Raw genomic sequence first — 15871 nt, 5'->3', positions numbered from 1 at the left:
ATAAAAGTGAAGTGACATCTCTCAATACGATTCATCACATCTATTTCCCGCTTCTTGCGAATATTGAAATGACGGTCAGAAAGGATGAATGGGAAAAACATGTTGCACCATCCAATTCATTTGGAAAAAGGCAAGTTTGGCGGTAATGGTTCATCCTGATTACAATGATGACACTACTATTTGCCTAGATGCCTTAGTATTTTTTACTATGTATAATGTAGTATGCTGATAGTTATCTATAGGTAGTGGAGCTCATAACTAATTCTAAAATTACTGAATAATATATGTAGGTTAACTAATTTGTTGCCATAAATCAAATAGCAATCGGCGAACCACGTTGCATTAGCAAATAATTTAGGTTCAATAACATCGTATTGAATAATTTAAAACATGAATAGCGCAGGTGATATTAATTTTAATTAATATAGTGCAATGGCGCGTGCTGATTGCATTTTCTACGACACTGATTGTATAAACAATCAATAAAGACTTTTATTGTTTCATTCGCCTGTAAAAATATTGCCCATAGCTTAGTACAATGGATATTATTTCCACAGAGTGGAACACAGTTTGGTTCAAATGTTTTTTTTCACGTGAGTTACCACCGTGAATGAATTTGAGGCATCAATATACACAGAACATTTTCATTGATTTTTACAGTGTAAAAAGTTTTTAACGCAGCTCTGGTCTAGTAGGCTGTGTAATAAAAACTTTGTTGATTGGCTAGTGTATTCAATGAAGTTTTACCACTAGCTATATGAAGCTAATGTATAGCTTTATGTTATTTTGTATACATAGTAATAGGTAGCTTTTGTATCGAATCGATATCTATTGGCTTTTGTTAATATTAGGAAGCCTTCGTACTGATGCCTTCAATTCTGCAGTTGCCACAGTTTACATTTAGGGATTCAGTCTAGTACTACCTATACAATAATTTTACATACGTTAACGTGTCTTACAACTGACAAAGACCTTTCAATTTATTACAACAATTGCGTATTCAAGGCACAATTCCGTGTCCTGTTGAGCATTAAGTTTAATTTCCATCTGGCTGCTAACGTGGATCGCAATAGGTACAACGATAGCGGTGATTGTGTTACAGAAGTAGACACGATGACGTCATTAATCTTTGTGTAATGACCACCGAAAGCGGATGCGGCGGTCATGGCACATTTGCTAAAGTGAGACTGTGTTGTGGTATGAATGTGATGTAGAGCGATAGCGGGGTAAAAGTACAAGTAGTAAAGTGATTTTCATGAAGCTATTTAAATCTAAACACAGGTTAGGTTATAAGAGGATACAAAAAAAAATGGTACAAACTGTATGCATAGGTAGGCTGATGCATGCTCTCAAATATGGAACCCATTTTAAGCCAATTCACCCTCAGCCCATAGGACGGTTAAAAGATTGGGTCAAAAAAGAAGAGAGAGAGAGTTCTACAAGGAGGGTTAATATGTCGAACAAAAATTGGTAGTCAAACTTTGTTGAGTGTCAAACAACGAACTATGACAACCAATTTGTCAAACAGTGAGTTTTGTATAACGGAGATTTCCCAGATGACCCTTGTCTGTAGCAGTCAACGGGTCAATGCCTATTGTCCAATGCTTAAAAGTGTTTTATTGTGAAGATAGTTTGATCTTACTAAAAAATACGCAACTCCTTTAAGTAAATAACAAGAATAATTAAAATGATTTAGTGACGTTCAAATTACGGAGTCAATTTACTCTTGACTGTGTGTGAGGTTGTCTATTCAATTCTCAAAGGTTAGTTCCTTTCCGCCTGACCATTGTAGGCTATATAACGCAAGCCGGACAATTCTGGTAATTCACTTTGTTAATTACTATTCTAACTCCAGATGGTAGCGGATCTTAGAAAAAAATAAGATTGTATTTGTATTGAGTTAACATTTTATAAAGACGACGCATGCTGTTATTAAAATACAGGTATCTATTTTTAGCAGGTATGTAATATTAAATACGGAGATAAAAGGTTACCAAAATAATAGTTTTCTACAAAATATCAATATAAAACGATCAATTGTGCCGAAAGGGCTTTGTAATTTTTACTATATCTAATTTCGAATTTTTATCTTAACATCGAAAGAGTACCTACACCTAGTCAGAAAATACACAGAAATACTTTTACATACAATAAAAATACTTAAGTGAACAAATATAAATAGAAGCGTTTTATCGAGATAAAAAGGTCCCTTGGAGTTAAAAAGTCAACGAGAATGAGAAATTCCCTTACAATTTTTTTCAAGGAATTGTTTAGAAAGTTTGAAATATTTTTGTTACATTTTTAACGTCAACATTTTTACCATTTTTAAATAGGGGTACTACGGTTCTTTTAAGGGCCAATTTAGAGTGACTTTAGCTCGAGTAGAGAAAACAGAAATAAAAGTGTTGGCTGCCTCGCTAGTAATATTATAAGGCGTTCTATTCGCGGCGAAGAAACTTCAACAACTCGCTGATTGCCTGTCATGTGTACTGACTATGATAGATAATATGAATAATCTGGAAAATTCGTGGTACTCGCACTTACGTTAATGTAGGTATGTTTGCAGCAACTATCACCAAATACGCAAGTAATCACTTGCACACCATTACAGTGTTTTGACATCATCTTCTTATCTTGTTACCGAGTAAGATCACAGGGCAGTTCTTTCACGTGACATTTTCTGCTATTGAATTCTGCTGTGTCATTAATGGTATGACACTATATCGTCATACGTCGTATTACACCAGAGGAGGCAACAATCCTCTACGTAGCAAAATTAAAAAAAATCTATAAGTGATTTCAGTTCCATCTTTCCTGGAATGTAGGTACACAGAGAAAACTAAGACGTAGTTCACATAATTTTGGGGCTATAAAATGATTCGAATTTTCAACAGATGCAATGACAGTTTTGTAGTGTATTTATGTTAGAAAGCCCTTGTCTTAAGTCAAACAGTTTGCAAAGTTAATGCGATAACACTTGAGATTCCTCTTCCATGCGCTGCGGGTGACAGTGTTCAAACCGGGTATTGTTATGCTTAGAGAACTCCCAGTGAAAGCATTGACAACTTGCTAACTTCGCTTCTTGATAGTAGGTTCCTATAGCTTTATAATTAAATTGTATGTTGTTACTTTAGAACATGTTCTTATTTTGAAAATTATTATGAAGAGGATATTTTTTTCCGTAGGTATGTTTTCCTGTAAGCGGAAATCGGTTCGATACTAGGTCAAGAAATGGTCTTTGTAACCTTGCCCCAATACAATAAAAAATCAAGACATTTTATAGAAAACAGTGCGCAAATTACTGCTATCAGATATGGATATGAAAAAGCATTTAATTTTCTAGAAAATATGATCCAAAGCGCAGCAATGCTACCAGGGTACCAGAAATCCAGCAGATACGAACACTGTTTGAAGTCACGTTCCCGAATAATGAGACGCGTAACACGTACTTACGTGAACTGGATTTGGGAAAACCCTATTCTTTATACTGTCTCAATAAGTCGGTAGATTACCTACCACTTTCTAAACAAGTTGTTCCTAGTCATTGTAAGTTCTTACAACTCTTCTAAGGTTGAGAATAAAAACAAAGTTACTCTTGCCGATGGAATAAATTCTCTCGCATTTTCTCTCACCTAAAGTTTCATTATTAGCTATATTTACTTACTTGTGTAGAAAGAATATGATGAATGTTTGCCAAGGGACTTGCCAAAGTGAATTAGACTAAAAGAAACTAAACAAAGCCCGGAGGTATAGCGGCTCATAAGTAATGGTACTTACGAAGTTAATAAGACTTCAGTACATTTACGGAAAAATATTTATCTTTACTTACACGGTGGAAATGCCTTCTGCATAGAATATTAAAGAAGCGTTTAGTGCCTTGTGAAAATAAATAAAAAAATGCTAGGTATAAAAGAGCAGGTTTTTGTAAGATATCTTAGAGCCTGTCCAGATAAAGCGTTTTACGCGCGTGTCTACTCGCGCGCAGGCACTCGCGCGTTCTCGAGTTACTAGAGCTACATACATTCCGTCCAGACGCTCTCGCGCGTTACCTCACACGCGCGTAAAACGCTTGCAATGAGCGGGACTCTCAACTCGCTCGTTTTACGCGCGTGCGCCGCGCGAGTCGAGATACTCCGGCGCCATTGCAGCGTCCAGTACTACGCGCGTATTCGGTTAAAAATGGAGCGTGAAAACTTTGACACGGAACTTTTTATTGAAGAAATTGAGAAAAGGGTAGCTATTTGGGATATAGAATCATCAGATTATTCTAATAGAACCATTAAGTGTAGGAACTGAGAAGAAATAGTAGATTTGTTTTCTGTACAATAAAGCATTTTACGCGCGTAAAACGTAGTATCTGGACGCAATAGAAATTGATACGCGCGAGTGGGCTCGCGCGTAAAACGCTTTATCTGGGCAGGCTCAAAGGCCTGGCCACAGGTTATAGGTAAGTCCAAAGAACTTTTCTATTGGTTTAAAAGTGAGCTACCCTGTTGTGATACAGTACTTAGTATGATAATTCAAGTATCATTACCGAATTAATTTGATTGTCTATATCCTTGAAGAAGAATGAGAGAAACACGTGTCATATGTAAAGGTGCAGACTATGGAGTACATGAAATAAGAACAGTTAGTAGAACACATTTTTTAAGTTTCCAGAAATTTCCACTACATTTTATTGTTCCCAGAACTAATTGTAATTCAGAAATACAGAACTCATAGTGCATAATCAGATCGCCTTATTCACAGTTATACTGAACGCAAACATATGTCAGTTTCAACATAAACGCGACCAAAATGTAAGTTATTCTTATAGTCTATACAAAATAACAGCTTGGTATATTAATATTGTTTTAGGCAAAGAGAACTATCAAGTTTATTTGTTCTTAGTTACAAAGAGATTCGGGATTGTAATATCTCGTTATTATTTCACTATTTTCCTTATATCGGCAAACTTTGTAAGACGAAAATGTTTCGACGATTAAGCAAATATTAGTTTATCGTATGGTTTCTATGTTTGTTTTTTATGTGAATATGACAAGACACTTACAAAATGTCATGACAAAATAGGTAACTTCAACGAATTCTCCTTAAGTAAAAACAAAAGAAATAGTACCCCTGGGTGTATGAAAAGTAGGCTTACACTATTATTCTAGGTAGTTTATATAAGATAGTTTTCCTAATGTAAAGAACAGAACTACGTATATTCAACATAACTATAAATAAATAAACTATAATCATGAGTTATGATGGCTAGTGGTTAACGCTAAAGATTATACAAGAAGGTCAGACAAGTACAAATATACATAACTTTTCTAACTTATAATGTTCTTGCGTAATCTTCAATCGGCAATGAGCAAGTGCGGTGTTTGACGCCGACTTCTTCTTTGTATGACAGGAGCTCTGTGGCCTGCAGTGAGATAAAAATAAAGCCAATACAGACGATGACGGTGAGACCCAAATAGTTATCATTAAACATTATTCTTCATTATTATTCTTAATACTGGGTTGAGGGGGTCAGACAGGGCAGTCGCTCCTTGTAAAGCACTGGTACTCAGCTACATCCGGTTAGACTGGAAGCCGACCCCAACATAGTTGGGAAAAAGGCTCGGAGGATGATGATGAACATTATTCTTCAATTTACGATTGTGTTGATCAAATATCTCAAAGCTTTCGTAATATATCATAATGTATATTACGATGGACTGATGGACTGATGGACTTCGTAAACATCATTGTAGATGATTGATAGGCGGCGCACACGCGAGAAACTGCTTTATATTCTATTTGTCTTGCAAACTTTGGCTAAGTATTCCTGTCTGATGGGAAAAAGGAAGCCTGGAAGTGTTTTAGTGTGGAAACAGCTTGTTATAGGTGATACTTATCTACACTGTTATATCATTATTTTGTAACATACCTACTGAGTATATTTATTCATCACATATTATATCATCATATCAAAAGATTTCAGGTGTAGATGTACACCTTTTAGGTCTAAGGTACCCGTGTGTATTTGCAAGGACTCCACTCTTATACTCTGACTCAATTCACATAATAGAAATTTGTTCTCACTGATTTACTTACTGCAGGCATCAGTCGTTTTGGATACCACCTGAAAGCAGTAACATAAAACAAGCACCAATATCACTAAATATACTCAATTTCACATTTCTAATAGCTATACAATCTTCCTATAAGTACAAAACAAAGCTAATTTCAGAGGCCGTTGGTGAAATTTACGGAAACACACCCCACGTCGGCTCGTTCCTCAGATTGTGTCTGCTACGTCCAACTTTAAGCATTGTGAGACTGCGTACTGAACTGGCAAAGCTATCAAAGTTTATAACTGTCTAATACAATGCTACATGCAAACGCAGTAGAACTTTGTCGCGCGATATATATTACGTTTGAATCGTGTGCGGGGATCATAATGGAGTGTACCTACTGATATAAGCAGCCATTGGTTCAGACTGTCGTTTGTTTTAGTTTTAAAGTGTTCTGTTTTGAAATAGGTATTAAAATAACAAATGAACATCAAGCTAACACATTGAAAGCAAATATTCATATAATTGATTTTTTTTCAAATTGAACCATTGAAGGAACTTTCAGCAGCCATTTTATTACGTTAATATTAAGTTTGAATAGTGTGCGGGGATCATAAGGAAGTGTCATACAGGCTGCCATACTGTTGTTCAGACTGTCGTTTGTTTTAGTTTTAAATGGTTTTGTTTTATTTGGTATGCTGCTTTAGATACTAAAATATCAAATGAACATCAAGCCGAAATATGGAAAAGCAAATGTATATTTAATTGATATTTATTTAGCATTTTTCAAATAGAACAAACTTTCAGTAGAAATTTTCATGTTTTATTTGAAACAGTTAGAGAATTTTCAGGAATATTGTGATGATAAGTTAATTGATGAGGATAGAACACTTTTCCGCCATGACTTTGCATTTTGCCAATTTATGATATAAGTAAGTTGATAACCGATGACACGTTGATAATAATCTAGATATTAGATAAGTAGCCCTAAAAATTGCACTTGGAAAACCCCAATATTATCCTCATTAATAGGTACCTAATCAATCAAACTCATAAAAATAACAGTTATGATAACACTTGATATCGATATTTTTAGCTTGATCATTTTGACTAAGAAGTCTTTAATGGTAGCGAGTTGGAACTTGTCTTTATTTACCCTATACGCAACAAGACTTTAATTTCCTTGTCGATACTAATATTCACCATGACACTACTTAATTTAAATGTGGATGTTCGTGTATGTTTAAATAATATAGAATGACTAATAATACAAGGAAAATGTGTGATTTGGTAAAATTACAGAACCGGTCCAAAATAGCATTAACTTATAGAAAGGTATCCTTGAATCTAGTAGCAAATGCCTTGTGGTATTGAACTTGGTCTGGCAATTTTTTATTATCTTTACATGTAGTTTAAATAAATACATCCTACTTCTGAAGCATGTCTGATTAAACATGTGTTTCATTCTTAAAAGAGGCCGCAAACAGAAACTAACTAAGTAAATAACTGCTTACATATATTGTTGTCATAATAGAATCACAAAAATAATCTAAAGAAACTATAGGTTTTTGCAACGGCAATAAAAGAAAGCATTGTGCATAACCTCTACATTTTGCTAGTACGTGCCTCTCTCGCACTTCTCCATTTAAGTTATCTTGTTCTGCGGCACGTGTTTCATCTACATAAATATACAGCCTGTCTCCTTGAAAGATTATCCTAAATTATTTTCTGTATCACACTAAAATATAAAAGTGCATAAAATGGTGATAAAACTTCCTTGTAACACGGAATTTCAAAGTAACAAAAAGTTAGCGCTTTTAATAAAATTCTTGTCATACGAGCCTTTTAAAAATAGTTTGCCTTAGATGAAATAGTAGAAGCTCCACTTATATTTGTCTAAGTAAAAAAACTGATTAGTTTATACATAACAGGATACCATAGACACGAAACATATATTTACTTTTAGGAAGGTATTTACCTAGTTGTGCATATTTGCATATGTTGGAAGATCTATTCTTATCAAACAAGTAGCTTATGCCGGCGGTTTCACCCGCGTCCCATAGGAACTTCTCCAGGAACCCAGATAAAAAGATCCTTCCTCGATAAATGGGCTATCTAAAACTGAAAGAATTTTTCAAATCGGCCCCTTAGAGCCTGAGATTTGATTCAAGCAAGCAGACAAACAAACTCTTATGATAATACCAGTAAATATAATATAAGCAAAAAACAATGATTTGTATTGGCTGATATGATAATGATGATGATATTAAAGCAAAAAACATATAGGTAGATAAGTCACAGTAACCATGACAACGCACAATTTTATAATGTTTGTTGCTGTTGCATAATATTTATTCAACAAATTATTTAAGTAGGTGTATCAGAGATAAGTTATCTGTTTACATCGTATCGTATCTTCTACATAGTAATGATATCTACACCAATATTTTAAAGAGGAAAGACATGGCCGTTTGTTTACTTGACATGAATAAGCTGCGAAATTACTTGACCGATTTGAAAATTTGTGAACATAGGCTATACCTATTTTATTCAGATACTGACAGTAATTCTTACGGGACGTAGATGAAACCGCGGGAAAACGGCTAGTAATTAAAAATTGTAGTCTGTCAATTTTGGTGTCATCATAAGTCGATAAGGATTCGATTTTAATCGGAGTCAAAGGACTTAATAGATAGACAATGAAAAACAAAATTAAAGAGAGTTTAAAATTTTTATTTTATTCATTTTTTTTGTTGTTGTAAATTTTTGAGTTATTGTAAACTGTTGTCTGTTGAATTAATTGTTGTCATTATTATATGGTAACTAGATTTGTAAACCTTAGAAGGTAACCTTTGAATCCCAAAGAGGAAAATGATACGAAAATGATATTGTTTCACAATACATACAAAGCATGTACTTTGGACTTACAAATTACGTAGCTGTTAGGTACATGTAAGTCCAAAGTACATTTTTGTGTGTAACTAAATATATAACTCAACCATGACCTTGGTTACATAGTAATAGACGAGACGTCTTGTGATACAGTCGCAGTTAGTGGTTTCTGTTGGAATTTGAATAGATAAATAAATAATCAAACGTGAGTAATTTTTAATACACTTTAATTCGGTCGACCTATATGTAAATATCTATGTAGGTAACTAATTTAACCATCTTTCAAGGATCTAAAGGATCTTTAAGTAAGGGAATAAAGTTCTGATGACAATACAATAATATGGTACTGTCAAACTGATCTGACGATGGAGCCGAAAGATATGAACTAGAACGTCATGATGGATCATCGTTTAATACATAGGTGTATTTGGGCGTGTTAGAAAAGTCTTGAAACTTAGTCATATAAATTATTTTTCACTTCAGAATATTTTTAAGTTAAGGTAATAATCTTTCCTTATACTGTTACATTAATATCTCTCGTATTTATTTCCAGATGGGTGTGAAACTATACACATTAGACGCGAGCCCCGCAGCGCGCGCCGCCATGATGGCTCTTGAAATATTCAATGTTCCCTTCGAAAAGATAGACGTTAATCTTGGTGAAGGGGAACATTTAACACCGGAATATCTAAAAGTAAGTTCCAAATCACACGTTTTTACCATAAATATAAAACTAAATATTTTGTCTTACTTTAGCAGTTTTCTTTTTTTATTGAAGGCGGTTCCCGTTTGACCTTTACAGTATTTAATCAAAGGCCTTTGCTGGTATTTTCCTCAACAATGGGTTAAGCAAATGTTTTACATAATATCGTATAATAAACATCACAACTGAAAGTAAAGATATCGATCACAAGTGAGCGATCGATGAGCTAGATAGATTTGTTTTTTTTTTACATATAGGTAAAGTTTTGTCTGACTTGTGTAAACAACTGGATGATTCTTAAACACAGTTTCTTTTGAATTGCAGAAAAATCCAATGCACACAGTACCTGTGTTAGAGGATGGAGACCTTATTCTACATGACAGGTTGGTTTCTTTATACAAATTATACAGGCTCATAAGATGGAACTTAGGTTCAGATAGAATCGTTCTTCCTAGATAAGCTTATAGAGATAAGATATAGAGTGAGAGAAGGCATATATATTATTCCTTCTGTAATCTGACCAGAAATCACTTTTCAAAGCCCACTTTCAACAAGGTTAAAATAAAATTTACTCCATTAAAGTTTAATTTATTAACGTTTACTATGCTTCCTCTACTTTCAGTCATACGATTCTAACGTACTTAGCTGACACCTATGGAAAAGATGACTCATGGTACCCAAAGGACACCAAGAAGAGGGCACTGGTTGACCAAAAACTATTCTTTGATTCCGCAATTCTGTACAGGAGGGGCCGAAACATTTCTGTGAGTAATATTTCTTTCATAGTTATTTTCCTTTGAGAGAATAAATAGACTTTAGGTATGCCTATTTTATTACACCGGTTCTATGCATCATCATCCTCCGAGCCTTTTTCCCATCTATGTTGGGGTCGGCTTTGTCTAACCGGATGCAGCTGAGTAGACCAGTGCTTTACAAGAAGCGACTGCCTATCTGACCTCCTCAACTCAGTTACCCGAGCAACCCAATACCCCTTGGTTAGACTGGTGGCAGACTTACTGGCATCTGATTACCCGTATCACCGATTCTATGCAAACTTACTATTTTAAAGATTGTCTTTTCTTTGCTGGGACTGAAGTCCAACCAAACAATTTTGATCATCAAGGGACCCTTGGGTATAGAAAGTAAATTTATTAGGTACTTGTTCTTTTGCAGACTTCCGTGATTATGGAAGGGAAGAAAACAAAAGAACAGAAACATTTGGACCTTATTGAAGAAGCATTCGGTTTCATGGAAGCGTTCCTCTCTCGCACCGCCTACATCGCTGCAGACCACGTCACCATCGCTGATGTGTCAGCCTTAAGTAGCATGTCGTCCTTGGTGAATTTACACAAGTTTGATGAAAAAAAGTAAGCTATTTTGTCTTTTTTTTCTTCTTCTCTTTGTCTTTATTCAAAAATAAACATTGACAACAACTAAATCTAATCCAATTTAGAAAGAATATTGTGTCCCCCAACAAGGTGAACAGACGACCTTATAAAGGTCGCCGGAAGATGCCGCTGGATGCAGGTTGCCTCCAACAGGAATCTGTGTAGATCTAAGAGGGAGGCCTATGTTCAGCAGTGGACGTCCTATGGCTGAGATGATGATGATGTGATGATAATGATTGTAAACCTTGTTATTTATTTCTTCCAGATACCCAAAAACTGCAGCTTGGTACAAGAAAATGAAGAGTACACCGTACTGCAAAAAATACAATGACCATGGAGAAAAGGCTTTACATGAACTAGTGACAAAACTCTTGAACTCGTAATAATATCTCAATCGTATAAGTTTAAGTTATAGACGATAATGAAATATTCAATATTTAAATAAACTATTGTAAGAAAAAAAACGTTGCTGAACATTGGTGTGTAAAAAATGTTGGAATGAAATAAATATTAAGCATTTTAACTATATATTGTTTTTTATTTTTTACTATTAAACCAATTTAAGTAATTGGATAGCTAGATAAGCACCAGAAACAGTATGATACCAAGCAGTTTACGGATTCTGGACTAGAATTTTCGATGTAGGTACATAGCGATTAAAAGAGTTGTGTACATATCTAGCTATCCGTAAGTATATTTATATGTAGGAAATCCCATTTTTATCAAACAATTGGGTACCTAAAGATGAGCAAAAACCACAAGTCAGAGTAATAATGACTCTGCAAAATTATACATGTCTTGAGTTCATCACTGTTTCATAATATTTATTCAACAAATGATTTAAGTAGCTGTGTATCAGAGATATCTGTTTATAATGAATCATCTTCTAGAATTGATAATTAATTTTTGTCTGTCACTATTGGTGTCACATGATTCGATTAGGATTTTATTTATCTACTTAATCCATAGTCCTAATAATATCCTCCTATCCTACTTAAAATTATAAATATGAAATGTGACAATATATATATGGATGTGTGTTTGTTATTCTTTCACGCTAAAACGGCTGGACCGATTTGGTTGAAATTTCGTATGTACATAGGTGATACCCTGGACTCACACGTAGGTTACTTTTTATCAATACACCATGCGGGTAAAGCCGTGGGCAGAAGCTAGTATAAAATATAGGTAATTATATAGTACCAGAATATTCTATATTTATTTTGTTCATATTTACTTAAACATATTTCATAAATAAAATATAAACACGTACTCAGCTGCATATGAAGCCGACCCCAACATAGTTGGGAAAAGACTAGCCAGATAATGATTGTGCAAGGTTTTAAATATTATAATTGAACCACAAGACGTAAATTGCTACGTCAAAAACTTCTTATGAAGATTTTTATTATGTACCTAGATTAAAAACAAAACCTAAAATGAATCATTAACAGTAAAAAAATGACAATAGTTTCGCAATACTAAAATCTGCTTTCTTTACAAAGTAGGTACATTTGATACACCATGACTAGACAAAATAATGTACAGTCATGCACACAAGTTTTGTACCCATTATCGCGTTGGTACAGAATCTTGATAACAAAAAATCTCGCTAGGAGACAAGAATGAACATGTTCTACCTACACAAATAGTACTCGTATGATGATAACAACCGTTTATAAATAAGTAATTCGGCCATGGCCTTGGTTATACAGTGATTGACGAGACGTCTTGTCGTACAGTCGCATACAGTCGTTTTGTATTTCAATTTAAAATAATAAATAATCAAACGTGAGTAATTTTTTTAGTGATTACTTACATAGAGTTTATTTTATCCATTGACACAAATTCATATTTACACATATAATGCTATAATATTTTGTATTCCCCAACATATTTTGTTATTAATGTCATCTTCATTAAAATATGATCCAAATCAAATAATAATAGAATACGTGTACTTAAATTAATTTTAGTCAAATGAGAATAAGAATTTCACAATATTAAACACAAAGACTTAAAAAAACAACTTAAAAAAATACATCCATAAAAAAATAAACATTGATTAGGTGTATCAGACTACTGTTTATACATTTTTTTTTAAATAGTTTTTTTTCAGATTTTTTATTTTTATTTTTTTACATTTTGATATATTTTTTCAGATGGGTGTGAAACTATACACATTGGACGCGAGCCCCCCCGCGCGGAAACATTTTAAGTTACTTAAAATTATCTTAACAACTGTATGATTCTTTGAAACACTTTATTTTGAATTACAGAAAAATCCTATGCACACAGTCCCAGTATTAGAGGATGGGGACCTAATTCTACATGACAGGTTGGTTTTTCATACAGAATTTCTTATGGACGCCAAAGCTTTATTGGTTCTTCTATTTCTAGTATTTCCTACGTCTTGACCAAATATGTCACACTAACTTTACCATTACACATAATATGGAGCTTACCTACTTTCTCTATAAACTAAGTATACCATTTGTGATGAGCTTAGAAGTCATATTTCAAAATCAATTATTTTTACCAGCCTAAATCATATTTTATATAGGCTTGATGCCCAAGAAATATCAACTTTTATTTTATTTACAGACACCAATAATGGATATTTTTGCCTCTACTTTCAGCCACACGATTCTGACGTATTTGGCCGACACCTATGGAAAAGATGACTCATGGTACCCAAAGGACATCAAGAAGAGAGCACTAGTTGACCAAAAACTATTCTTCGATTCCGCCATTCTATACGCTAGGGGCCGAAACATTACTGTTAGTACAATTTCATAATTATTTTTATTTCAGAGACTACATATCTCTTAGTATGCCTATTTGAGCCCATCAAGGAGAGTCAGAAAATCCCAGTGGGGGCCACTAGGGCCACAGCCTGAGGGGGCTGCGGGATTGTTCGAAAGAGTTACCGCGGCTCTAGTACAGAAAGGGCTAAATAAAGAATAAACAAAGCTTACTTACTAAAGCCGCGGGTTTTACGCTGCACCCACGCACAGCAAGAGGCGTACGCCTGTACTGTGTGGTGCTAAAATATAAAGTCCGACTATAAAAATTGATCATCAACTTTCCTTCGATTTTAAAAGCATCATAAATGTATTACTTATTCTTTGGCAGTATTCCGTGATTATGGAGGGAAATAAAACAAAAGAGCAGAAGCATTTGGACCTTATTGAAGAAGCTTACGGTTTCATGGAAGAGTTTCTCTCTCGCACCACCTACATCGCTGCAGACCACGTCACCATCGCTGATGTGTCAGCTCTAAGCAGCATGTCATCCATGGTGAATTTACAGAAGTTTGATGAGAGCAAGTAAGTGGATCTGTTGATTAAGTCATCCTCCTGCCTTTATCCCAATTTTATTTAGGTCTTATTTATTTCAATTTCCATAACCATTCACGTATTTTCCCAAAATCATTGTGCCCCTGTATGTCTTTATTTCAACAATAAACTTAGAATCCATTCTAATTTTTTTTTAGAAAAAATAAAAAATCAAACTAATCATATCCAATCAACGAATTGGTACCATCGCGAACCTGGATAGTAACTTGTTTTTTTTCCAGGTACCCAAAAACTGCTGCTTGGTACAAGAAAATGAAGAGTACACCGTACTGCAAAAAATACAACGACCATGGAGAAAAACTTGTGATTGAATGGTTAGCAAAACTCTTAAACTCGTAATAATATCTCGAGAGAGTTTTAGTTATACCTAAGGAACAATGACAAAATATTTATTATTTAAATTATTACAATAAAATATTGTAAGAAGGAAACTGTTGCTGAAAACTGGAATTGAAAGAAAATGTTGTTTTGAAATAAATTATTGAGCATTTTATATACTGTTTCTCTTTTAGTCCGTTAACCCTTCACTCCCTATTCTGCCTAGTTTAATTTACAGCTGAATACGAAAATATATAACAAAGTAACCCTTATTGAGACTGGGCTCCAGAATTTCTGGTTTTTGACTAGCCGTAACAAGAGCCAAAGATTTTAAGACTGCCAAGATCGAGAATCCTTGCTAGTGCAATAATCCTTGAAGAATTCCTTCGTGTTTGAAAAAACACGAAGGAATTCTTCATCACATATGTAGATGATCAATAGGGCATCCATCTAAGACCCGACTGCACCAATCGTTGCTTAAATTTTAAACTTAAGTATGATGGATCCAGTGTGGCTTTTACTTAGCCAAGTCGTTGTCGTTTCGCGCAAAAGACGTCTATTGCTGGACAGATGCTTCCCCCAAGGCTCGCCACTTTACTCGCTCTTCATCCTCTGCTTTCCGGTCACCTTGACCAGATTTTCCGTCCATCTAGTGGGGGGTCTGTCCACGCTGCGTCTTTCGGGTCATGCCAGTACTCAGCCACAAGCTCTCAGATCTTCCATTTTATTAAAAATTCCAATTTATTTATTTCGTAAAGGCACAACTATCAAACAATCCATCCTATAATTATTTATTTTTAAATAGCCAAATGAACGGTATCGATATAAACTTGTAATTGCTCGTATCATGCAATACAATAGGTATGCAATTCTCATAATTAAACAAATACCCCACTTAAACGTAATTGGTATTTAATTACACATCAGTGAGATATTTTTGAATGCGTTTAATGTTACTAAAATAATGTTTCAACGTTCAAACTAAAATATTTTTGAAATGCATAGTAGGTATTGCTTTGAGTTGGTATTTACAAATAATTTCGGTAAAACCGGGTGTAACACATAGTAGTTTGGGGTTCCGTCATATGGAAAGGTAATACCCGTTCATTTCTTTACCAGCAAAATAACGAGATAATACTAAAAAATAAATTGTAATAGGTATGGTAT

At 34.4% G+C, this 15871-nt stretch overlaps 1 protein-coding gene across 1 annotated transcript; it reads left to right on the top strand.

The window, feature by feature from the left end:
• Positions 1–8992: 8992 nt before the first annotated feature.
• LOC110384152 (glutathione S-transferase 1) lies at positions 8993–14807 on the top strand. Its single transcript, XM_064034289.1, has 11 exons — positions 8993–9141; positions 9490–9630; positions 9964–10022; positions 10262–10403; positions 10813–11006; positions 11293–11406; positions 13190–13193; positions 13307–13365; positions 13667–13808; positions 14163–14356; positions 14608–14807. Exons 2-11 carry the CDS (start codon positions 9490–9492, stop codon positions 14723–14725), a joined length of 1167 nt encoding a protein of 388 aa, XP_063890359.1. The 5' UTR covers positions 8993–9141; the 3' UTR covers positions 14726–14807.
• Positions 14808–15871: the final 1064 nt, after the last annotated feature.

This window comes from Helicoverpa armigera, chromosome 4 (assembly GCF_030705265.1).
Source record: "Helicoverpa armigera isolate CAAS_96S chromosome 4, ASM3070526v1, whole genome shotgun sequence".
In the NCBI taxonomy this organism is placed as follows: Eukaryota; Metazoa; Arthropoda; class Insecta; order Lepidoptera; family Noctuidae; genus Helicoverpa; species Helicoverpa armigera.
Note: the sequence above shows the minus strand (reverse complement) of the source record. Positions and strands in the feature narration are given on the sequence as shown.